Genomic DNA, 26,523 nt, shown 5'->3' with positions numbered 1-26,523 from the left:
GCGTGAAAGCATAGATCATCGTTGCTCTAAGGTGCTAAGGAAACCGCAGCACAACGACCGTTTATGAGGAAAAAAAAGATAACTGCAAGACTAAGTAAAAACTGCCGCCGATATCCACTGCGGCAGCAAGAACGGCATCAATACCGAAAGTAAGGACGAGGAAGACGAAGATGCGCTGGATTCTGAGCACCACTGCGGCGTCATTGATGGAATTGATAAAAGATGCGGTAATTTTGCACGTAATAATTTGGAAATGCTAGGATAAGGTTCTTGTCTTCTCATGCCGGTGTTTACTTGCGCGAATTATTTACCTGCTGGCAGTAAATGGGCAAAGAGTTCATGGCTGTAAATGTCTGCAACACAAAAAACGGGAAAGGGCTCTTGTGGCCGTAAAATTATGCTGTCTTTGACCGTAGTTTCTACTAATTATGCTAGACCTATGAAGGTGACAAGCAATGTGCCACGTTGTCGCATCATTTTGATCATTTTCATCGAACTGGGACAAGAGAAGTACCAAACTCTGTCTGGAATAAAGTTGTCTGTCCTGAAGCAGTGTACTCTGTACTTATTTCACTAAACGGTGAGCGCAGAAGTAATGTGAATTTTTCATCCTTCGTGACGTAAGATAAAACTTGCGATCATCGCTATTGGTAAGCAGGTTACGTGTGTGACGTGTGGCGATGCAGGTACAGAATATTAATACGACCTGCTGCCGAAGCTGCAAACCAAAGCGCACGCTAGAGCGAAGATACGTGTTTGTGTATTTCTTTTGCTTCCGAAGAAAATGGGGTTAAAGGCGTGGGCCTCATCAGAGGCCCCATTTCAAGGTTGCAGCTGATCGCAATCTGTTCGTGTTACGGTACACAGTATGGTCACGGCAGCATCCCACGACTGTGAAGAACACATTGCCAGTGGCCCCGTACACCTCCAGTGCACCGTCATCACTGTGGCCGGAATCGCGCTGTGTTGGTCATTGACACATACACACTCTCCTGTTTCATTAAAATCTCCCTCCTCCTCCTGAGAACACATTGCCAGTGGCCCCGTACACCTGCACCATACCATCATCAGTGTGGCCGGAATCCTAGTTTCTGTGTTGCTCATTGACACACACACACACACACACACACACACACACACACACACACACACACACACACACACACACACACACACACACACACACACACACACACACACACACACACACACACACACACACACACACACACACACACACACACACACACACACACACACACACACACACACACACACACACACACACACACACACACACACACACACACACACACACACACACACACACACACACACACACACACACACACACACACACACACACACACACACACACACACACACACACACACACACACACACACACACACACACACACACACACACACACACACACACACACACACACACACACACACACACACACACACACACACACACACACACACACACACACACACACACACACACACACACACACACACACACACACACACACACACACACACACACACACACACACACACACACACACACACACACACACACACACACACACACACACACACACACACACACACACACACACACACACACACACACACACACACACACACACACACACACACACACACACACACACACACACACACACACACACACACACACACACACACACACACACACACACACGCACGCACACGCACACGTACACGTACACGCGCACGTACACGCACACGCACACGCATATAAGCACGCATGCACACGCACGCACGCACACACGCATACACGCACACACATGATTTCTTGGTCATTTTAATACGCAGTAATAGAGAAGGCCCCTGGCGACAGTGGCGACCCAAGTCGAATGTCGCGTAAATTTATGCCGCGAGGTGTATGTGAATCTGGCTTATGGCTGCGAAGCAAGGCAAATAAACGGAGAGCTGTATACGTGCAGGACAGTCGTTGTACTTCACACGCCCACGGCAGCTGTACTGACAATCATACGCGTTGTGGAGGCTGGTCACTGTTGTGAAATGTGAGGAAAAAAAAACCATAGGCATTCTACAGTGATGCACTCAGAGCAGCGAAAGAGAAAAAACGAATATAAAGAATAAGAAAAATAACAAAGGAGCAATGCAAACGATGACGCTGAATGACAAACAGTTAACAGTCAGGAGATTGTATACAGTCGCATTGAGTACAGCAGGCTCCCTTGAAAGAGTTCAGTACTGATTAAAACATCTGGATGAAATGGCGCCATGGCGTTATACGCGCACACAATTCGCACAATGGGGCTTAGTTTGAACGGTGACACGTTAAACGCACGGCTTTGTCTCACGGATCGTCCAAACACCCGAAGCTTTCTCGCCCGCTTCTCTTCTGCAAGCTAAACAGCGCGTATGGTCCCCCGGCCGCTTTCGCGACTTCAGGACCTTCTACATCCTTTCTGAGCTGGACAGCGCTCTCAGCCTCATTTGCCGTTTTCGGTGTGCTTTACATACTGCTGCGTGCCGCCGATATATTTTTTTTTAGTGCTTGGCAGCGCGCTCAGCGTCTGTCGCTGCTTTCGCATTTGACTCGCGATAGAGTTTGTGCGCTCTTCGGCGTGCTTAGCAAGCATTCACTGAGCGAACGGATGAAACCAGCTAGAACACGTAGCACGAGAGGCTGCAGAGGAAGTCGAGTAGCCTAAGCTATTGGGGAAACAAAGCTTCCCTGTTTGCACAGCCGATGGCTCGAATCCTACTCGGAACTCAAGTGTGGTACATTTTTACAGGAAATGCTACTGGAGTCATGGACGAAGGAAATAACTCAGGAAAGGCGGCTGTGTCACATTTTTTGAAGCCGCACACGAAGGCTCCCCCCCTCTCTCTCTCTCTCCTTGACCGCCGTCTCAGCGCGCCTGCGCATGCGCTGCAGACAATGACGTTGCGCCCAGCTTTACTATAGGTTGCGCCGTTGGAAAAAGACTTCCAGTAGGCCTTGCAAAAGCACGTGACTTCCGGCATACTTTTTGGCGCGCAGCTCGGCCTCTACGGAATTCCCTTCCTCCGTGTATAGTGCCTAGAATATGGAGCCCTCCCTGACGGATTCACAGCGTACGTCGCCAACATCCGGCCATGTGACCGGATATTCACGGTCATGTGAACATAGTGAGGACGCGGAACATCACGTGACAAGCGCTGTCCGCGTGACCAGCGTTCAGGCACGTGACTATGTGCCCGTTCCGAGTGCTGTGGTGGTCTAGGCTGTCAGAAAGTATGTATAGGTCTGGCTTTAATGTAGGTCTTCGACATTAGCAATACCGGCAGCAGCGCAGCGACAGCTTTCAATGAGTTTAGAGCGCTACGTAGCAGAGCTTGAACACTTGATAATTTCTTTTGGTAGCTACTTTTCGGAAGTAAAGTTTCGGAACGTTGCGGATAAGTTTTTCATGTCCTGCTCCTGGTTTGCCTTGATTTCCAGACGATGTTCGCCTTAGTTTGCTGAGATTAGTAGCTAAAAGCGTTTCATGCTTAAAACCATGTGAGTCATTGAGAAATCACGCAAGCATTGCGTAATCATGGCGTGGAAGAGATGTTTTTAAAGCTGCTAGGCAATATCTGCACCGCAATAAAGTTTTCAGCGCTCTCTGTATTTATAGGGTGTGAACGACGCGACCATAACACTGCACAGGAAAAGTCATCAAACACAAATCAGGACGGTTGTCACCCAGGGTGGCGCAGTCTCGCCGCTGTTATTAATCGCGTGCACACAAGAGGCATTCAGGCCCGTTGGAGTGGGAAAACGTGAAGACGCAAGTAAGTCGAACCCGGATATATCGAACTGAAAGGGAGCCGCCGCGGTGGCTGAGTGGTTATGGCGCTCGGCTGCTGGCCCGAAAGTCGCGGGTTCGATCCCGACCGTGGCAGTCGAATTTCGATGGAGGCGAAATTCTAGAAGCCCGTGTACTGCGCGATGTCAGTGCACGTTAAAGAACCCCAGGTGGTCGAAGTTTCAGCAGCCCTTCACTACGGCGTCTCTCATAGCCTGAGTCGCTTTGGGACGTTAAACCCCCATAAACCAACCAAACCGAACTGAAAGGGGATCTTGAAATAGTTCGATATATCGATAAATCTATGTATATAAGGTCACCAATAGATAAGCTCATCTGCAACGTAGAAGTATTGCACTCACGCTAGTGAAGCGCTCCTTGCAACAATGTGCCGCCCGCAGGCGCGCTGGCAGCCCACAGCTCGCTGGGTGCTGCTATAGGTCTAACATGCGTTGCGTCGTTGCTGCAGTGGATGGTTCTTTGGAACTGGAAACTCGCTATCATAATGTGCCTAATCCTGCCACCTGTACTCTACAAATATAATGATCGCTTATTAAAACGGAGGTGCAGTTGGTTTCCGCAACGCCTTCGTCAGCGAAGCACGCCAGGCCAGTTGCGCTTCACAGCAAGACAATAGTGTGGAGCGGAAAATGAGCATCACGGATCGAAAGCTACCCTGAGCACACCTCACGTTCACCTTGTCTCACGGTCTCACAGCCCTAGCGCTGCCAGCAGGTGTCCAAGGCAGCGCAGCCGACCCATCTCCACATGAAAAAGTGATCGAAGAGCACCGTTGGGTGAAGCGCCACTTGCAGAGGCGCGGCGCGAAGTTCGATATATCGAACGACTGGCGAAATTGGGGTTCGATATGCTGCGCCACTTTCCTGTGCTTCTACACAGGATTTTGGAAGGGGTAATTTGTGTATTTGATATAGCCAGTAATTCGAAATATGTGGGAAAAATGTATCTGGGCTGGACTGTAATTGTGAAAAACCTTAGTAATATCCGATTTACTGATGCCATTATCGTTCTAAGTACTAAGGTGAAGAATTTCTCCGTGTCAGAAATTGCGGTTTGATGTGGTATCAAGGATCTAGATAAATTATGACACAAAACACGTGGCTTCCTAACAAGAGCTGCTCCTCAATTTCATGGTGGCAGCCATGTTGGATGCGACCGAGACATCCATTTTAGACACCTCTATGCGAAATTTCACACAGATGCTGTAGAAATCGCCGTCTGTAAATTTCTAAATTTCAGCAGTGGCTGTGACAGCTGGCGTCAGGGCGGGCACCACTTTTTCTAAGCCCCGCCACTCCTCCGGGGGGTAAAGCCCGCCTTCATAGAGGAAAAATCGTCACGGAATTTCTCAATTCCTGCCATTCGTTAAGCATGACACGTGTTGACATCCACCCTGTCGTGCTATCCAGAGTCGGCGTATTTAATGATAGCCTGCAAAGGAGGATACTTGCCTTTGCTGACGCAATTATACCTCAGTGCCAACGTTGTGGACATGTGTGCTCTGTTACAACGTCGCATGGTCGTCGCTCTCGATACTTCAGGGAAATTCAAATGATGGTTAATGGTTTATGGGGGGTTTAACGTCCCAAAGCGACTCAGGCTATGAGGGACGCCGCAGTGAAGGGCTCCGGATAATTTCGACCACCTGGGGTTCTTTAACGTGCACTGACATCGCACAGCATACGGGCCTCTAGAATTTCGCCTGCATCGAAATTCGACCGCCGCGGCCGGGATCGAACCTGCGTCTTTCGGGTCAGCAGCCGAGCGCCATAACCAGTGAGCCATCGCGGAGGCGGAAATTCAAATGAAATCAACAGGCAAGTTGAGGGGCAGTGAATGCGGAAATAAAAGTGGTAGATGTGACAGGTCAGATTCATTATGAGACACACGGAGCGACAACGATGGAATTCAACATAAATTAATTTGCAGGAACGCTGAAAGAAGTACCTGCCCGCTAAGTGCTCGGAAAGTAAACCACAGCCCGTCAGCTACGCTGTTCTTGTGACGACTGATCTTGGACGAAAACTGGTTTTCATTCTTTCTGCTATTTTTTTTTTCTTGGGCGGGGGGTTACTTCTGCTGCGGCCGCAAGCCCGCCCTTCTCCGCCCTTCTGTGCTTATTTCCATCACCTGCAACAAACAGACTCTGGACTGCGTAAAAAGCTTCCCTGATTTCTGCAGCCGTTACTTTGTATCTGCTGTGCGAGACAGTTAATGCCTTCGAAAGTAAATGTTGCACAACGGGGCTGGATAGTTGCACCTATGTTTCGCATATGGGTGGTAGCACAATGCACAGATAAAGGAGGGCTGCTCTCAAGCAGTGCTGTCGAGTTCGAGCAGCTTTAGAGATTCAATTAAAATTTTCAGCAAAGAGTTGAATGAGGAAGTCTCAAGGTTTCTTATTGGTCTGCTGTGAACTGTTTTATGATTAACGAATGATGTTTCATGATCGACAAGAGGAGTTGTCTTCGTCTCGCTCGAAATGTTGGATGGGAGATCCAAGGCTCTCTTTTATCCCCTGTTTTGCGCTGGTAGGTAGGATTTCATCTTCGTCGTACTGCCCAACGCAGCTCTCGGTGGCTAAACCTGGGCGTTGAGGGCTCTTATTTTGTCTGATAAAAAAAATGATGCCCACTTTTGGTGCCGCGGTGCACCAAAAGTGGGCTGAACCGAGTCCCGCGAACTGGTTCGAAACTTCCTCTGAATTGTTCCGGTTAGGGTTCGGTTCAAAGATGGCGAAAAATATATGGGTTCTGCTCGGTTTCGGCTCCGAGCAAAAGTACGGGTTCAGTTCCGGTTTGACGCCCTGTTTGCAACGAGTACTTTACGGTGGGAGAATTGTGCGGTCACAGAGTTGAACGTCTCGAGAGCTTTCGTCCTCTGCTCGACCAACTGCAAACGTTTCCCGCATGCATATCCACCGCGACCCGGTCATGACTTTCGGCTGCTCAGCCCGAGGGCGCGGAATGCCACAGACGCCCCGTGGGCTGCTCGATGTCAGCGCACGTTATAGGCGGTCGAAATTATCCTCCGCTCTGCAGCGCAGCTCTTTCCCTTCTCTCACTGCCCTCCTTCATCATTTCCCTCGGTTGAGCTGTTCCCCACTCTTATTGCGCCTTTCCTTTTAACGCGACAACGTTAAGGAGCTCGTGTCGCAGAAAAGCCGGTGTCGTCGGCGTCTTTGGCCGTGAGCGAAAAATGGCGCGTCTCGGTGTACACCTGAACCGCGCCGTAAGGGAAGGGACTTTAACGCGACAGCGTTAAGAATTGATTGATTAATGGATGGATAGATGGATTGATTGATTGATTGACTGAATGATCGATCGATTGAGTGATCGATCGATCGATTGATTGATCAAGTGATCGATCGATTGATTGGTTGATCGATCGATCGATTTTCCTTGCCTTACGGCGCGATCCAGGTGTCCAGCGAGAAATGTGAGACAGGCGTCAATTTCCTTTGCTTAAAAGCAATTGTTCATTTCATTTTCCTTCCCTTACGGCCCGGTTCGGGTGTCCACTGAGATATGTGTGACAGGCATCCTTTCCTTAAATTGTCCAACCGGATACGCGTCGCGACGGACGGGCGATGGCGTTCCGTGTACTCCTCGGCAACGTTGCGACACGCTGTCGCGTCTCACTCTTAAAGACGAAGCTTAAGCGACCTCCAATTTTTTTTTCATAACCAATTATTAATATTTCATCACGACGTTTCGCCTCGGCTTCATCGCACAACGGGACTGAGGTGCCACCTAAGGGCCAGTGGCGCGGTTTTATCATCACCGCGGCGGCCGCTACTGCGCAGACGCGCTGGGTGCCGTGCCGTCCTGTCATTTCAGGATCTTTTCCCGAGAGGCTTTTCGGGGCGTCGTCATGCGGCGACCTGATGGCCATCAGGTTATTACGAGGCGCGGCCTGGGTGCACGGAATGGCCCCTTGATCATGGGCTAGCGCGCTTCACCCGACGACGATGAATGCAGCGCGGGGCGCGTAGCGCAAGGCCAGGCGCTGTAAAACATTATTTATATTCACGCAAGTAAACGGCCACGCTGATCGAAGCTGAGATTGGCTGTACACAAGCGCTGAGCAGCTTTTATTTCTGGTTGAATGATTTTAACCCTGGGAAGATATGGACTCAAAATGCGAGAATTAAGCGCTCAGAACGCTAACACGCGTTCACCATCACGGGCATAGGCGTACGCAGAGGAGGGCAGGAGGGGCATGCAGTGCCCCAGCCTAACAGACATGGAAGAGGGGGGGGGGGCGAAGATTTATTATCATACTGTTCACTGCTATCCAGAAGACAGAAACGGGCGCGACCACGCCCCGCCCCCCATTATAGAGATATTGGCACACGCCTATGATTATGGGAATTATGGGGAAAAAATCTATGGCATTGCTATGCAGGACTGTAGATTGAAAGCGCGCGAAGTCACTGATGGGGTACGCAAAATCCGGCATGAATAATCGCATTTGCAAAGTTGTGTGCTCGACGAGTGCCGCGATTATTGACTCTCGGCCAGAAGCCCTCGCGGAGGAACACTTCCAAGCAGTGTTCGACTATGCTGCATCGCAATCTGCAGGACTTTCTGTGTCAGTTCGTGGCTGTGGTCGAAAACTCAATTCACCACTGCCCCACCCCCCGACTAGAAGTAGCAATTCTGACCCACACGAAGACCACCGCTTTTTAACACAGTCAAGGAATAATTGATATCGACTACTTGTAGATGAAAAAAAACAATAACAACTACGTATTATACAATTATTGTACAACAGATACAGGGCTTACGCACCCACATCTAGATATGAAGACAAGAAGTTTAAAAACTTCTATGAAAAGACAAAGTCGGCAATGAAAACACTGCACTTACTGCTGAGGGGTGAGGGCAATAGGAGACTATGGCTTATGTTTTAGGGATAGCAGGGGGAGCTATTGAAGAGTTCGAGGAATGGAACAATTAAAGGGTGATGAATACCTTCTTCCGCAAACAAGAGCACAGGAAAAGGAGGAGAGACGATGTGGAGGTGCTAGAGGCGTAGCTGCTATAGGATGGTGAGGTCCAGAATTTGCATAGATTTGAGCAGGAAACGAAGGAGGCTAGTGGAAGCACATAAACGAGTTAGCGGCAAAAGGCAAAGTACAGGAGTTCAGGGCCTCGCTCGACAGCAGACATCCCGCTTTAACCGCGGACCATGATCTCAGTGTAGAAACAATGAACGATCATCTTGCCAATATAATCCCGGAGTGCGCAATAGAAGTAGGGGCAGGGATGTTAGGCAGGACACTGGCAAGCTCTCCCAGGAGACAAGATCGAATTAAGAAGCTCGAAATCATGGAATCCTCGGACCCTGTAGATGGAATAAAACTGGCAGAACGGAGAAAGTTAATCAGTAAGCCTAAAATGAGCGACATAAACAAATATAATGAAGAGGAGATTGAGCATTTCTGAAAAACGGAGGTAGCCTAAAAGAGGAAATTTGACATGGACGAAAATCAGATGTACGCACTGAGAGTCAAGGACGGCAATGTCATTACAAATGCGGGTGAGATAGTTAAGATAGCCGAGAAATTACATGCGCATCTGTACAGTACCTGGAATAATTATAACGTAAACGTGCAGGCGAGGATAAAGGAACTGCAGATCTGTTAAAGGAGCGTAGAGAGTGGGAATATTGCGCTAGAAAAACTCTCAGGACGAATTACCACTGCGAAGCACGAGATTCAGCGACAACTGTAGAGGTGTTTTCATATCGTGATATTTTGAGGTAAGGAATTTGAGAAGCGACCTGCATATATGTACAGTTATAGACCACTCTATTTTATTTTCCAGACATACTCGCTCTCCAAGTGGCACTTCTCTCCAAGTTCTCGGCAGTCACGAAGGAAGCCTTGTGATCTGAGAAATGTCGGGAGATGTGTTCCAGGTGTTGCACCAATGCGTGATTCTGAAAGGCGACGTCTTTGGACGTGCTTCGGGAGGTCGTAACAGCGATGGGAGGAGTAACGAGAGAGAGCAACCACGCTGTCCTACGTGACGTCACTTGGTTCGGACCACTCATCGTGGCGGGTTGCCATGGCGCGTTCCACCAAAGTCATAAGCGACGTCAATGTAATCCTCCTCCTTTCACGGTAACCGGGCGGTTACCGTAGGCCGTAAAACATATCCGCACCATCAACGGAGTGAAAGTGAATTGCGCAGAAAATAACCAGCCCCAATGCATACAATTCATAGATTACGATAAAGCATTTTATTCAGTCTAGACATCAGCATTCATGCACACATTGCGCAACCAAGACATAGGAGAGGCATATGCAACAGTATTGGAGAACATACAGAGGGACAGCAGAGCTGCCATATAGTCATCCACTGGGAACGTGGTAAAATCACAATCAGGAAGTGTGTCAGATAGAAAGGCACGATCTACCTACTACTGTTCACCGCATGTTTACAGGATGTATTGAGAAAAATTTATTGTGATAAGGCGGGGGCAAAAGTGACGAACAATACCTTAGTAATCACCGATTTGCGGACGACATTGCACGGCTAACTAGGGGACGAATTGTGGACGATGGTTTAATACCTAAAGAGGCAGGGTATAGCGGTGGGTCTGAAGATTAATATGAAAAAAAACTAAAGCAGTGTTCAACAGTCATGGAATGGAACAATAGTTTAGATTAGGCGGCGAAGCATTGGAAGCGGCAGGTCGTGAGAGCAGATCCAGACGACGAGCGTGAAACAGCTAGCAGAATAAAAATAGGCTGGAGTGCATTTGGCAGGTGCTCTGAGATCATAGGCAGCAATTTCTCAATGTTCCTAAAGAGGAAAGTGTACAATATTCGCATCCTGCCAGTACTCATATCTGCGGCAGAGCCATGGTGGCTAACGAAAATGGTGAAAATTAAGTTGAGGATAACGCGGGAGCTATGGAAAGTGGCATGTGTAACGTTAAAAGACAGGAAGAGAATCGAGTTGGTCAGGGAACAAACGAGAGATATCCTTGCTGTTGTCAATAAGAAAAGGGCGAGGACAGGGCATGAAATGCGAAGGGAAGATGATTGGTGGTCTCTTAGGGCGGATTCCCAGAGAAGGCAAGCGTAGAAGTAGGCGGAAGAGTCACGGGGGCGGAAGGCTTGCGAACGTCTGCGGGCCGCAGCTGTCACAGGACAGGGTTAATTTGAGGGGATATGGGAGAGGCCTTTGTTCTGCAGTGGGCGTACTCAGACTGATGATGATTTTATTATGTTACCTGACCATTTGAAGGATGAATTAAAAAAAACCAATGACTGGCGATTTAGCGTGGGTGACTAAATGCGAATTAGGTGCAGCAGCACCTCGACTTTCAATTCGGTTGTGGTTCGAGGCTCGGTTTTCAAGGTAAATACCGACGAAATCGGGGAGTGGAGGCCTTAGTGACAGCGCACTAAAACTGGTGGGGACACTCAAGCTCCCCTTTAAGGGCATGACGCGATATTGTTAATGGATTAATGCTCGTATGTGCGGAGTTGGTCACTCTATACTTTGCATTCGTAGATCCCTGGCAGTCCTCATACCATGCACTCCTGGCGCAGGAGTGCAGCGGTTAAGCGATGTGCCACTGCCCTGCGATGCCAGGTGCTGCCGCCGGTGGGGCTTGTGCGAGCTAGGCTGCTCTCCCCGAGAAACGTCTCGCGACAAGTCGTTAACTGAACTTCCACCTGTCTCGGTGAGCAGGTTGTGATGACATCACAAGGTCACGCGACCCAGGTGGCCCACCAGTCACTTAGGAGGGCCACCAAGGTAATCGGCGGAGCCAGACACACAGTGGCCCAGTCGGTGAGCGGGCCGACGTCTTAGTGCTAGCGCACTAAAATGGCCAGAAAATGCCCTTTCACGACGACAACCCAATGTCTCACAAATCAGCTGACGCAATGGCAGGATTGTATGAATTGGGCTCCTAACTTTTCTTTGGCCTCTATACGCAGAGGAAAGTATTTCAGTAAAGTATGCTCTATCTACCACACCCACAGCATACAATCTCGCAGACTCGCACGTTGAGAGCCATACGGTTTAGCACGCATCCTATACCGTTTCCGCTCCGATCCTTCCTTCGCCATTATCATACACAGAAATTCTGAATAAAACCCGTAATCTGATAAGCAGCGCTTGCAGACGAGGACAGTGAAAGGAAAACGATACACACAACTCGTCTGCAAGCGCTGCTTATCCTATCCTTCTAGGGTAAAAGCATTTCTGAACGGGAAATAGTTTATGAACACAATTGTTTCCTGTATTGCACTATTTCACCATAACAATAAATATATCCGGAGATCTCCGCTGGACAGGCTTGCAAGTTTTTTTTGCTGTTCACGTTCTTTTCGTTGTAAAAAAACGTTCCCCATTGGTCTTCTATGGCAGATTTCACTATTCGTTGCGAGCGGCGGAAAAACTTTAAAAGAAAGATCTTGCTACGCGTCGGAAGAATGGACCATTGCCGGCTCAGTGCGCCGGTCTCGACACCAGCACAGCAACACGGGTCCTAAAAGCGGAGGGGTGGGGTGCGGTTAGGGTGTTTTTTTCCACTGAATGAAATTTCAACGATCCAATGGCATTTAGCGTACGGACCCCTCATTCAGGCACGGTGTCTTCACGGATCTCATCGTCTCAGAACTTTGCAAAGTGAATGGGGCTGTAGCTACGAATAAAGATAAAACGGAGGTGCAACGAGAAAAGAATACAGATCGTGAGTTGATAAATATTTTAAAGTTTTTTAAAGTCTAACAGAATCAAAAGGACGGCGGGAAGAGGCAGGTGCAAAAGCCGCAGCGGTACGCGCTTAAAAGTCTGTTACGAAGCTGGTTGAATACCCGGAGAGCGAGTACACGCGGTCCGGGGCCTCGCTACCGAGTGGCGAGTTTTTCTGGCTCAATAAGAAGCCGATTGAAATGCGTTTCTGAGCACGGCCCTCGATGCTGCAGGACCCGAATACGGAGGAAAACGAAGACATGCGGCAGCTGTGCCTCCTGGTGGTCTGGCTCGCCATCGCGGGCTGCGCGTGCACCGCGCACGAAGAGCGGGTGACCACCTTGGGCGCAAGCGCCAGCTCTGGGCTCCCGAGCTGCCCGGAGACCGCTGTGAGGCCCCAGGACCACCGCCTCTTCCTATGGCCTAAATCCGACTCCGAAGCGAAGGTGAGCGCTGCCACACCGCCGTGGCGCCCCGGGGGTCGCACACGGCGTCCGCGCCCGGTGCCGCCGCCGCCGCACAGTGCGGCTGGGCGGGCCCACGGTAGGGCAAGGCCGGCCTGGCCTACCGGTCCCCGTCCGCTTCGCCCAACTTTTCTTTCAGACGCCCCCGGGCCTCTTCCCACTGCCGTCGCTTTCTAGCTGCAGGTTGCTGGACGCGGTTTTTCCGTAGCTGCAGCCGGTTTTTTTCGGCCATTAGCCGTAGTCTTACGCCGTCGGACGAATGCCGCCGCCGGCTGTCGGGTGGCGGAGCTGATTTTGAAATTCTCGCGTCTCAGTAGTCACGCCTACCGAGGAATACTCGAGCATCCTGGGAATACTTCTCCGCGTGACACGTATTGCGCCATTGGGCAACCGTCGTCCAGCGAGGCCTTTATCAGTGTTTTTACACCGCTCATCCGCCGTGCCAAGCCGTGCGGTACCACTCCAGGACTCAGCCGTCTGGCATCAAAAGTGCGCGTACTATTGGCGCCTCACCGACCGAAATCCGCGGCGGCGAAGCAACGATGGCAGGGCGCCGGCGCACTTAGCCGTTAAAGGCTACCATAGGGCAAAGTAGGTCTACTAAACTTCACTTGCACCAGACGCAACGCTATGGTAGATTTCAGGCCTAGGAGCCCTTTTGGGTGCCTGTCTTCCCAAGTCTTTCGTCGAAATTATCGACGGTCATGCGCGAAATTGGAAGTGCGTCACCGTCAACCCTCGGCCTCGGTGAAATCGGTGAACGAAGCCAGTTCAGATACACGTAGCTGTCTTCAACTTCATCAGTCTCGATCACGCGAGCGTTGAGGAAGACCGGCAGAAGCTCCGGCTTTGCAGTAACCAAGCGCTGATTATATGCGTGTTGATTTGGTAGCGACTCAAAAAAAAAAAAGAGAGAGTCAACCAGGGCGTGCTAGGCAAAGGGAAGCGCTGCCACCGAAGCTGTTCTGCGACTTCTCGCACAAGCGTGCCATTTGTCGTCTACCCAAATTAGGGTTAATTAAATTTTTAGTCAGTTACACATCACTTTCGTGCTGGCAGCCGTTTGTGTACCCATGATCGTAGACAAAACATGCTTCATTTAAGGGTACTTCTTGTTCCTTTTTCGGAGCTACTGAAACACAAGCTCTACTAATGTATTGCGATTTTGGCAATAAATGCGTGTCCATCTAATGAAAACCGTATATAGCAGGGGACGCAGTCCCAAGACCAGAGATTAACTCCAGGCTCGGATTAATTTGACTTTGTCAATTTAAACTCACGTACTGTAGGGTCGGGGGTGCGCAGTAATTCCGAGTCTCGCTGAGCGCAGGTTGAGCGTTACTGGAGAAGAAGTTAAATGACGCTTTTGAGCGACTGAAGAGTGGCAGCGAAGGGCCCCTCTCGCAGGATATATCAACCATAACAACACAGCTGCCGGTTGAACAGCTGCGGCGTCCTTAGTGGAGCATTGTAAAGCCTCACACACGGCTCATCGGCACGAGTGCCTTCGCCTACCGAAGTACAGGCCACCACCGGCCTAGGCTGCTTAATATATCGGCGAGCACACGCCGTCGCTTCTGCCAAAAGGCGCTGCTTATCTGATCGATTTTCTGTTACCGCTCGCGACTGAATATCTGAAGCCTCATAGAAACCGCTGGAGAGGGCCCTTCATTCAATCGCTCGACAGGCAGTCGTTTGTTTCAAAGATAGTCTTCGATTGTGTGTCTTTACCTTTCAAAAACACATAGCTCCGTTGGGGGAGAGCATACTGGTTAAGGCCACTTGGGGTCTTTTAACACATGCTACGCAATAAACAGGCGCTTTTCCTTTTCGTTTCCATTGAAACAGGGCCACTGGACGGCCATAAATTCAATCCGCGAAATCGTGTTCATTAAAATAATAAATAAAGAAATGTCGTTGCTACGTACGTTTGTGGGATGTTTTAATATTTTGACACCGCGAGACGTAAGAATTGATTAAGCATCTAGATGTAACGCAAAGTATAGTCTGTTACGCGTGTGAGCCCAGGTGCGACACAACTGTTGCTGTCTCCCCTAGTGTATGCAACCCTTTTCATTTGGCTCTCGTAACTTCGGAGCTACTCACAGACAAGACTACTATTCAAAAAGTCAAGTGGGTGAATACGTCTCATCACCTAGTTTTGTGCTTACGAAGCGAATTTCGTCAAGCGTTATTGCGATTTGAGAGCCTTTGCCGGCAGCTTCTTTACTTGCGTAGTATAGGCGTCTACTGCACTGACCATTTTACCCCTTGCGTTGCTTCAGGAACCGTCCCGTGCCAGGCCCGCCTCAGTAATGGTAATTAAGTGAGTCCAGGCCGTGCCCGGGCTTGAAGCCGCAGGCCTGGGCCTGGCCCGGGCTCATTTCATTACCACTACTGAGGCCGGGCCTGGCACCTGGGCCTGGCTCGGGCTTTGAGCCGCGGTCTCGAGCCGGGCTCGGACCACGGACTGAGGCCCGTGCAGTGCTCTACGTCTCGCATATGTTATGCGAACATAAAAAAAAGCCAGCAGATGTCTGAGTAAGCTTCTTATCAAGAGGGCATGCCGTGTTAACTTGAGAAGACGCCGTATCAAAAGCTCACCTGGCACTTAGCAGAGCCTGCAACAGCTGGTCGTCATGGTAGGCTACAGCGCATCATGAAACAGACGACACTGGTGTACGTTTTTACAATCCCGCACCGCTACTTATTTAATTGCAAAAATTTTGCAAAATACTCGTATTAGAGTTGAATATCGTAGCTACAAAATTTTGAAATTATAAATTATCACATGGTAGTGAATATGGAATAGTATAGCAAAGCGCAGCAGACGAAAAAACAAATTGGGAGAGACGAAGGACGAGAGGAAAAATGTCTGCGAAGGTTGGGTGAGTGGAACATCGTAAGAGAAAGCGACGAACTTGAGGAAGAAAGAAAACACGTAAGGGAGCCTCACGTCGCAGTTATGAGCAGAAGTAATAAAACTTGAAGAGGGAAGCATGAACAAGCGAAATTCCGTCTGCACACGCGAGGAAGTTAGAAAGTCGGCACTCACTATAGAAGGCCTAGCGCAATCGCAAGTCTTAGCAGCATTTTGAAGAACGGAGGAGCCAGAGGAAGGCTGTACTTGGGCAGATTATGCAACTGACGTGCATTTTTGCCGTCTGCTTCGTTCAACCTCGTGACTACGAATACGTGTGGGATCATCAGCGCTCAGATATATTCGTTATATGAGCAAATTACCTCTCTGTCGATTATAAAAAGGTTCGCAGTAATGTATCGCAGTGCTCGTAGTGGCCGTATTTCATCTGTGAGTCACAGCGTCGTCAAATATGCGCTCTAAGATGAACTTCCGCCGCAATATGCAGCAATTTAGTTGACGAGCACGGACGTAACAGCTGCATTATTTTTAATGCGCGATGCGTTCAAGGGCTAACTCCCGAGATTTTATTTTTCGCAGTTTTCGAACAGCAATTTCAAAATTCTTTTGCACTTTGAGCTTTAATAATCAATCACTGTCTAAATATGTAATCTCAAATTCACCAATTTCACCCGAATTTCTCTGACAGACGAATTAAAATGTTCAAGTGCACGCGTTTAGAGCACTCATAATAAATGAAGTAAATGCACATTTGGGATCTTAATTAGTATATCCTTGAAGTTATATTTTATCACTACCTGAGGGTGTAATTTGTAAGTTAATCACTCTTGCATTATTTCGGCCGGCTAACTAAGACGTGCCGAAAGTGCGCGTTTCAAGATCAAGAAAGCTGCGCCGAGCTGCTGTAACATGAGTCGGAGGAGCTGCGTCAGGCGCGCTTACTCTTTCCTCCTCCCCCTGTCCTCCTCTCCTCACTTGATTCTTCGCGGCTCCGCCGATAAAGGGGGGCGCTGCGGGCATGCTCCGTACATTATCTGCGTGTTTATGATTTCGCGGGAACTGAATACATCCTGCAGCTGGCACTTTTGGCGCTGGTGAATCAGACCGTAAGTTCGTCGATCAAAACGCGTTTGGGCTTTGGGCTTCCTGAACGCAGTAGCGCGGCTTCAGTGCGATGGAGTGCAGCTCCCGTGCACCAGACGCCCTCTCTTTTCAAGGTTGTGCTGGGCCTGCAGCCAGAGACCTCAACCACAACCTCATCAGTTGAGGTTGAGGTCTTCTTAGACGCCCTCACCTCACTTTTCCTGAGGCCACCGCTGACCTCACTCAACCTCACCTCAACCTCAAATTGTGAGCTTGAGGTCGGCTGCTCGACCTCAGAACACAAACGAAAAACAAAACAAAAAGAGATTAAGAAGTTTTTCAGTTAAAGACAATTCTGAGCATCCTGTGAGACAGGAAAGCCAAAATGATGTTGCTATTATTTAATCGGGTGTGTACAGACACTATTGATGTGCACGCAATAGGAGAAGCTTATAATCTGGGATGAACCCTCTGAGAGTACATGGCTTGCGGGCAGGGGTGTCCCATACGCGGTTACCACCAGTACGTCGATGAGCACTTTATATGTGTCAATATTTGGCAACCTGCTTCGTGTACACTTGTTCGTATTGGAAGCCTCTCGCTCATTCGTGCCCGAACCGGCAATTGACAAACACAGTCCTTCTACACCATCTATCAGAAATTGGGAGGAGGGGGGAGGTATTCACGATACCCTTTTCAGGCTAGAGAATAGTTGCCGAACATAAAGAACCTGGTCGTCGACGTATTTTCCAATGCGATGGTTATGCAGACGCATATCAGTATATTTCGATTTTCTAGCTCTATCCGGCATAGCGAGAATGCTCTTTTCAGCCCCTGTATGTTGCCTTCGAAAACCTTTAACAAGCTGCGACTGTAGTACAGCAACAGAGGCACGCTGGATTTATGTCTATGTAGAAGCCAGCGGCTTCTTTTATTAATGCGAAAGCATTAGATGGCTCACTTTCAAGGTCATATCCGCAAAAAAGTGTGCGCAAGAAACGGCGCCAAGCGACATTACGAACCGACGAGTCACGCGACGAAGACGATGACGTCACATAATTAATTAATGCTTATTAATATAACTAGGTAACGCTAAGACTAATTGTTATAATTATTGATGTCGTCATGTGAGTGTGACGTCATACCAGGTCACGTGGCAGCGATGTAATGTGCCATCAAACCTAGTAACGTGACGACGCTGTAATATGACATCACACCTACTCACGTGACAACGATGTAATTTCTCGTCATACCAGGCCCCCATCCACCCCCATTTCAAGACCCATATGGATCCCACATTACTACACATGCGCGCATGACGCATTACAAAGAGTGCCCACAACCCGGTCCACATTAATGACATTCGGATTGTACAGCAGGTAAACGCGCCAGTTCTCATGTGTGCATACTACAAATATCATGCAACGACACATGCCTTAGACTCTCGAGATGATGGCGATGATGATGATGCTAACAGTGTATCCTTATGAGCCCGGGGAAGTCCGGTATACCGCTACTAAAATAAAAGTTGCCAGAATATTGTTTATTGCGCATTACCCAGCAACCGAAGACAATTATTGTGCGGGGAAATAGGAATACCTGTAGCTAATATTTAAGGATGATGATGTTGATGATTCTGGAAGGTCAAGACCCTCCCCCGTTTCCGCTACTTCCCTCCAGGTGGCGATATGGTAATGCGTTTGAAATCCTGGGAATTCACCGATGACTCGATGAACCCGCGGCATTTTGAAAGAAAGGGCTAGATTACGTCTTCGAGCACTGTGCCAAGTATTAAAATCACGGGTCAAAATAACTGGCCTAGAGTGGGTAGCGTGAACCGCTCTCTCTGTCAAGAGCACCATGGCTCTCCGCTCAAATTTCCCCGCAGCGATATCTTTTTCCGAGACCGCCCCAGGGAAAAAAAAACCCGCCTAGGTACTCATACGCCTCAATAGAATTTTGGGTACCATTTCGTCAACCAGTCTGAGACAAGCTGCTTTAAGGCAACCACTTGTTTTCCTTCAAAACTGAACTAATGAATGGTGCGCCAGCATCCTCGACGTTTTTTACCCACGAGCACCGCGCGAGCATTCTGCGAAGCCGTTTAAGGTGAACGATGGGTCTCTGCAAAATAGATGAAGGAAAGGTAGCGTGTAGTGCCTGGTCGTCTGCAAGGCAGGCCGCCAACCTAACTGATCCCATACGAGAAAAGAAAAAAAAGCGAATGATTAGAAACATACAAACAAAAATCGGACACTAAAAACAGAAGCGAACAACAGCGTGCCCCATTAAACGTCTTATTAGAAGGTTTGAAACAGCGACTCAGCTGCACAGCGCGAGCATGTAATCAGTTCAGTTCACACATCTTCATTAAAAAAGAGGAAAAGGAATCAGCTGCCACACCACCATACATTCATTATAGTTGTGCATTTTTTCGCCGCTGCGACACTCCTATGCTGTGCGGGGTTTCAGCATAATAAGCGAATTTCCGAGAAGGAACAAGGAACGGGAGACCAAAGAGAGGTTATTCGGAAGGATAAAAAAGCGAAATTATATTTGCATCTGTTTGCATTACGGAACGGGAATATACAGAATTAGTGTGAGATTCGAAAGGGGAAGTCACCGATCAAAAGCTTCGATGGTGTTATACAGGTTTTTATGGCTTCGTGCTTTTTTAATCAAATCAGCAGGTGTCCTTGTTAGGAACCACCTGAATTACATTCTCTCGCCTGTGCAGACAACTCCAGTTTCTCTTAAGTCAGCTGGTAGTGTACAGCAGGATCCCCTTTATTCGACTGGAAGGCAAGAGCCATGACGTCAGTGCCGGCAACAAGCATGAACACCAAGCAGTCTTGCTTGGGGCCATCCGCGTTGCGACGAATTTATTGCGTGCTTGTTGGCCTGTACTTATTTGTTTGCGGCATCAAACAAAGCTATCGCGGGTAAACGTGAGTTGCGTGCTTTGCGCGCTCCCGGGAGTTTGAGCCGACCGGTAGGCAGCCGGATGCTACGCCAGCGGGGCAAGGGGGAGGGAGAGTGGCGTGCTGTGACAATAACACTCCTTCCGGGAAGACCAGAAGGGTGCGTCTTTCTGTAGGCTCGGACTGAACGGACATTACGGCGCAGCACCGGAAGCTAAGAGGGAACTGTAACATAGGGTTGTCAAAACAGGGGAAACCGAACACCAAGCGTCATTGCATGAACACTGCGGTAATTCGCTGCAACTCCGCTTCGGAAGCGGCACTCGTCGGAGTAAGACGTGACAACTGCAAAAAGTCTTGACCTCAAAATTTCGAATTCACTGAATGACGACCTCACTCAACCTCAAACTCACACGTGAGGTTGAGGTTTGATTTGCTGACCTCACTCACAAAATTTCAAGACGTACGTCGCCGACCTCACTTCTCGACGTGAGGTTGATGTAGACCCCATGAGGTCGAAACCTCATGAGGTTGCCCACCTCTGCCTGCAGCAGAAGGGAGCGGTTAGACACGGGATGCGTGGTCTGTACTCAGAGTGAAAACTGCGGAAAACAGAAAAAGCGCACCTCTGCTAATGTCGGGCCTTGCCGCCCCGTGCATCTCTCGCGGCGCAGGCAAAATTTGGCGACGCTTTCCGGGCCGACAGCGCGGTTGGAGCAACTGGAAGGCGGCTGTCATCCCATGGCCTCGCGGAACGTGGCGGTCAAGGAGCTGGTAGCGGGCCGAAGGAAGTCCTCGGATATGATGAGTCCTCTTCCACCCGACGCCGTCCTTGCCGAGCCTGAGGAGCAGCAGCAGCAGCCCACCTGCTCCAAGGTGGCCAAGAAGAAGAAGAAAAAGCGCCCCCAGGACGATGACGAGCACGACCAGGCGGCCGCCGAGGTCGAGCCCAAGGCGACGCGTGCCAAGTCCCGGTCGCACGACTCTAAGGCTGAACTCAAGAAGAAGGAACTCGAACAGAAGCAAGTGGTGGACGGGGTCGGCTTAGCTGACAAGAAGGTCGAGTCGTTCATGGACCAGGCCGGCACGAGCACTGCGGTACGTAGCCCAAAGCGCTTTCTCAAGCCACGATCTGGCATCGTCTGTAGTTCGCTGAGCCGCAACGCTCTCGCTTTTACAGTTTTCCCGGGTTCAAACTGATGAGGATTTTGCATTGAGCAGGACCCCGACGGGTCTGTCCACATCGTCTTTAGATTCTGTAAGTACTCGGGAACTACAGACGATGCAGCCGGTGGTTTTCACGATTGTACAGCTGACACGCGGCATTTGACCGGGTGCCTTACGAGTGCCGCTGTGCTTCCTTCTGCCAGAGCGCTCCGAAAAAGGTGGTCACCGACATCTGGATCAACCCTAAGGAGACGGTCAGCTGGAACCTCGACTCCCTGGTCACCCTCAACGTGCTAGGCAGGGGTAGCTTTGGTATCGTCTACCTGGTGCGCCACCGCGTCAACCGCCAGTTGGCCGCGCTCAAGTACATTCGCAAGAAGAACCAAAACCCGGAAAAGGTGAAACTGAGCGGCAGAGTTGACCCGCGAAAAGTGTCTCAAGGAGCCGGTTCGTCTTGCAGGAGCGGAAGCGCGTTGAAGTCGAAAAATCTGTCTGGGAGGCCGTCACGGACCATCCCTACGTGGTGACCTTCCGCGCCTACTTCGAGACGGCCAAGGGGTAAGAAGGGCTGAGGCCTCAGGCGCATTTTTGCAAAGCGCTGGCGACTCTGAAGGCTCGCCCATGTTGGATACGTTGGCACACTGCTCGCTTGGGCACCCGTTGAAAGCGCTGGAGAGCAGCTGACGCGCAGCCCAACTTCTCCCACTGACGGGCATTTCACTGCACTTATGGCGCCTATACCCTAGTCGAAGTGGGGGGTTAGGAAGGGCACGAGTGATGCACGCTATGTATCAGTTGTAGTATCGCATAGCGTTGCGAGAGCACAAAGCGTTAGTGATAGTGTCGCGCATGCGTGCAACATACCAGTAAATTTCCCCGAAACAATGCGTGGGTGGCGCTAGAGCACCGCAGCGTGGTTAGTTTACGTCGCATCGCTCCTGAGCACGGCCGCCCCCAGAAGGCGCTTGCGCTGCGACCTTCCGCCTTATTCTCAAGCACTGTGAATGTCGATGTTATCAGCGCGGGGGCACACAAGCGATAACTGACGGCTCACAAACGCTACGGATAGCTGCACAGTCTGACGCGGTGATCACTTCAGTGTTAACCCACTCAGATTAAAGGCTCCTACCGTGTTGATTTCGGCAAAAATCTTAAAGGAATACGCCTGTTTACCTAACCGAAGGATTCCTCTACACTGCACTGCCATTTTAATTGTAGACTGTCTCACCACGGATTGTTTATTAAAGTCAAATCGCACGAGACTACTTCACGGTGAAACGTATACAAAGACCGCTTGGTAGCGTCAAACATTCCCGGAAACGTGCGTCATCGCAATCTAGGGCACAACGCCACGCCTCACGTCTATTGTCTGCGGAGTCTTTATCTTCGATCGATGGGCAAAGCCGTATTCAGCTGCTGAGAACAAGGTTTTGCTACTGTGCAGCACGATGCACGGTGCAAAGGATAGCAAATGCGGGAACAGAAGTTTCATAGATGCATGCTGCCTGTGCACGAACGTGTAAAAGCTTTCGCCTTGACAGCCCAGCAATTTCAATACTGCTTCGCCCATATACAGAGATCAGAATGGTCTACAGGCGCAGTTGTTTCCAAGAGGCGCCGCCGTTTCTGCGCGTGGTGCACTCTCGGTGAGGGAAACTGTCTACATCCGGGGCCGAAACGGCAAGTAATGGGGGAAAGGACGGAGGAGAAGGTTTCGCTTGAGCACACGCGGCATGACACGGCGCTCTGCGTCCGAGAGTTTCAGGTTCACTCAGGCCGCGCGCGGGGTCGTTTATCACGCTCTGAAACCAGAGTGGACCCGCGGCTGCTCATGTTCCTCCTGCTCGACTGCATAATGCCGGCCGCTGTCGGATGGCACCCAAGACCCCACCCTGCTGTGCTTTCGGCTTGCTTATTCTATGCTTCATAGAAACCACAGCCGTGGCATTCAGCTCCGCTGTACGCGTTAGCGCTCTTCACTACATGCCTCGTACGCAGTACATGAAGACAATATGCGTCCAGGAGAAAATTTTTCACCTATTAAGTAATCTGGCAGATTTGCGACTGAGGCGTGCTTGCAGTGCTGCTTGACCGATGTTCACACTTTTGGGGAAAATTGCTGAAGTCACTACTGTGAGAATCTACGCGTTGCCAAAATGTATTTCCTAGAAGCTACAGCTGATTTCCGCGATGTCCATCTCGCGAAGCCGTAGGCACGCAAGAGCGTATCTGAACATGCGACAGTTGAGCTGCCGGCGGGAGAACAGGTTTTGGGAGTTCCACTCGTTAGTTTGCAGCAGTGTGTGAAATCAGAGGAGGTACACCGTAACACGGAACACAGAGACGCAGTCCTGATACGAATCGCATTTTCGCCCTTGGTATAGAGCGTCTGGATGAAAACGAGCAGTGTCCGAGCGGTGTCCTGCAATTAACTGCAGATGTATAGCTCATTTCCTACGCACTACAGGATCAAGACTTTACTTCTAAATACTACACACTCGCGTATGCAGAGTGTTTCACCTAAAATTTTATACAGTCCGGAGTTGGACGGAATACCGTCTGGCTAGGGGCGAACATTGTAGAAATAAACATACACTCGCCAAAAGTTACGACGAAAAGGAAACACGACGTTTTGGGGCCCCGAAACGTCGTGTTTCCTTTCCGTCGAAACTTTTGGCGAGCGTATGTTTATTTCTACAAAATTTTATACAGTTTTTAAAAATCTGCTTTTTGAGTTAGATGAGCGCTTTTTTCGTCCTAGTATTACCAGCGGTGTAGTACATCGGAATACAGCTAAGACGTGCTAACTAGCAGGCTGGTTAATTAATATTGAATAGTTAACTCTTTAACTATTACCGTTAGTTTCCTTAATCAATGAATGACGTGTAGCCCACCAAAACTAATATGCATATCAGTTTTTACAATTTTGAAAACGCTGTTACCCTCGGCGCTGTGGCCCAACAAACTTTGGCTACTTCGACGAGTTACGTGCACTGGAGAGGTTGCTTTGCCTGCAAGCTTCTCGAAAGCGCATGTGTATTGGTGCGATGCAGCCAAAATCGGTTGGACCACAGCGCCGAGGGTAATAGTGTTTTCAAAATTGTAAAAACTGATATGCATATTACTTTTGGTGGGCTACACGTCATTCATTAATTAAGGAATCTAACGGTAATAGTTAAAGAGTTAACTATTCAATTATATTAACCAGCCTGCTAGTTAGCACATCTTAGCTGTATTCCGATGTACTACACCGCTGGAAATGATATATATATCGAAAAAATCGCTGTTCTAACTCGAAAAGCATATTTTTAAAAATTGTGTAAATTCTTAGGCGAAACACCCTGTATGCGTCTACCTCTTCGTCCGAGCTCGACGGCACCGATGTAGCCGGTTATCTTCGGCTATTTAGTGGGGCTTTTGTTTTTATCGCCTTCCAGGAAACGCGTTCAGTCTCACGCGACTTGAAGGTGATCGCTTTGGGGTTGACCTGTTCGGATTAAAGTGCCCTAACGCGGTTTATTCTTGCCAGAAGGCTGAGCGAAATGCATGAGCTTAGTTAGCCGATTAGTTCATCTATCCTGCAGTCGCCGCCGCGGTGGCTCAGTTGTTATGGCGCTCCGCTGCTGACCTGAAAGACTCGAGTTTGATCCCGGCCGCGGCTGTCAATTTCGATGGAGGCGAAATCCTAGAGGCCCCTGTACTGTGCGATGTCAGTGCGCGTTAAAGAACCCCAGGCGGTCGAAATTTTCGGAGCCCTTCACTACGGCGTCCCTTGTAGCCCGAGTCGCTTTGGGACGTTAAACCGCCCATAAGCCATAAGCCAAACCTATCCTGCAGTCGTGTTCAACTTTTTATTATCACAAGAAAGAGTTTAAATATTTGAATATAGATCTTCCGGGAACCAACAAAATTGTTTAAGGGTATTTGAACAATTTGAGTTACACTATATATAGGTATAGAGCAAGAAAAATTTATTCTAACTGATCGGCCGAAACGACAGCGATAACCTTCAAATGATGTTAGACTGTACGACTCGTCATCGTAACTGGTGCTTCCCTGTAAGCTTGAACTGAATAAGAATAAGCCGTTTCATCAATGTTAACAAACGCTCAGGTTTGCCCAACGAAGTTACAGAAGATCGAAACAGTCAAAATTGTCCTGGTCATTCCGAAAGTAATGGCACTGGCGGACTCGTATTCTGGCAGACGCCTGTTCTGCAGGACTGATGGTCTTTCCGCCGCGGTGTCAGTTGCTCCGATATGACGAGCGGAGCAAAGCGCCCGGACCATTGGACGCGCATTCTTCGCCATTCAGTGAGCATTCCGCCTATGATTTTCTGACGTCAGCTGTAGCTAGCGGAACCAGGCGTTTAGTTTAGTGATAACTCCCTGCAGTGACTGTAGGCAGTCGTATAAGACAACGAGACGACGGCGCGATTGGTGGCCCCCAAGAAACATTCCGCCCAGATATGAAACGCACTTTCGTACTACACAAGGTTTGCGAACCTCGTCCCAGAAAAAGCCAACTGCAAGAGAGGCTTGAGAGCGAGATATGCGCAGAATTACTGGGCCTCACCGCAACTTCAACATGAACAGCGCTTAAAGGCAGCATACAAGCGCGCACATACCGTTGGAAACAGGAATCACATGATGAACAAAGGGCAAGTGCAGTCCCAAAATCAGCGCCGCGCGTGAGGTTCACGAGAAAACGGTGTTCATGGAGCCATTTTTCATCGTTGAGTCCGAACTAGGCCTCGTAGCGGAGTTTCCAAATAGCGCTCTAGCCGGAGATGCTAGAAACTTCATGTTTGTGTTTAAATAAAGTAAACCTCGAAGTAACGGAGTATTGAGCAATACAGTACGAGTGCCAGTTGACACGGCAGGGACGTACGCCTTCGGTGGCGCGGTTTACACTTCCAGCTCCCAACGCGTTTATCTTGTGCCTTACCTTATTGCAAGCCAGGAGCCCGTCCCTCTCGCGCTGCATGTAAGGTGTTTCCGCTAATTAGCTGAAGCCAACGTCGCATACTTAACTCCTCTTCCACAACGCTGCTTGGCACCTTTGTCCACAGCCGTTGTGATCCAATAACAGTGGCCATATTCTATAAGATGACCATTTTAAAATCGCCACTTCGCGGCCATCTGGTCCTCTGCCATTGGTCACTCAGCTATACCCGCGGCTTTCAAGCGTGTGTGGAAAGCAACCCAGCCATTGGGTGTTTGGCGACCGGACCTCACCATTGGCTGGCATTGACCACGATATGCAGCCAGTGGTGACGTGCATTGCAGCGCTCTCTCAACAACAGGCGACCGGACCTGACCACTGGCTGCCATTGGGTGCGACATGCAGCCAATGGTGAGGTCTGATCGCCAGCAAAATTGCAGAATTGGTCAGTATCTACTTA

At 49.5% G+C, this 26,523-nt stretch overlaps 1 protein-coding gene across 3 annotated transcripts in view; it reads left to right on the top strand.

The window, feature by feature from the left end:
- The first annotated feature begins 12,820 nt into the window (after positions 1 to 12,820).
- The window catches only part of LOC144112804 (protein kinase C iota type-like), a 39,354-nt gene continuing 25,651 nt past the window's right edge, over positions 12,821 to 26,523 (top strand). For all 3 annotated transcript variants that reach the window (XR_013310476.1, XM_077645620.1, XM_077645618.1), the window contains exons 1-4: positions 12,821 to 13,049; positions 20,627 to 21,050; positions 21,323 to 21,517; positions 21,580 to 21,677. Coding sequence is in view for 2 of the 3 variants with exons in the window: in XM_077645620.1 (XP_077501746.1) it covers positions 20,694 to 21,050; positions 21,323 to 21,517; positions 21,580 to 21,677 (650 nt within the window). In the remaining variant the exon portion in view is untranslated. The remainder of the gene's footprint in view (positions 13,050 to 20,626; positions 21,051 to 21,322; positions 21,518 to 21,579; positions 21,678 to 26,523) is intronic.

The sequence above is a fragment of the Amblyomma americanum genome, chromosome 1 (genome assembly GCF_052857255.1).
Source record: "Amblyomma americanum isolate KBUSLIRL-KWMA chromosome 1, ASM5285725v1, whole genome shotgun sequence".
Classification (NCBI taxonomy): Eukaryota; Metazoa; Arthropoda; class Arachnida; order Ixodida; family Ixodidae; genus Amblyomma; species Amblyomma americanum.
Note: the sequence above shows the minus strand (reverse complement) of the source record. Positions and strands in the feature narration are given on the sequence as shown.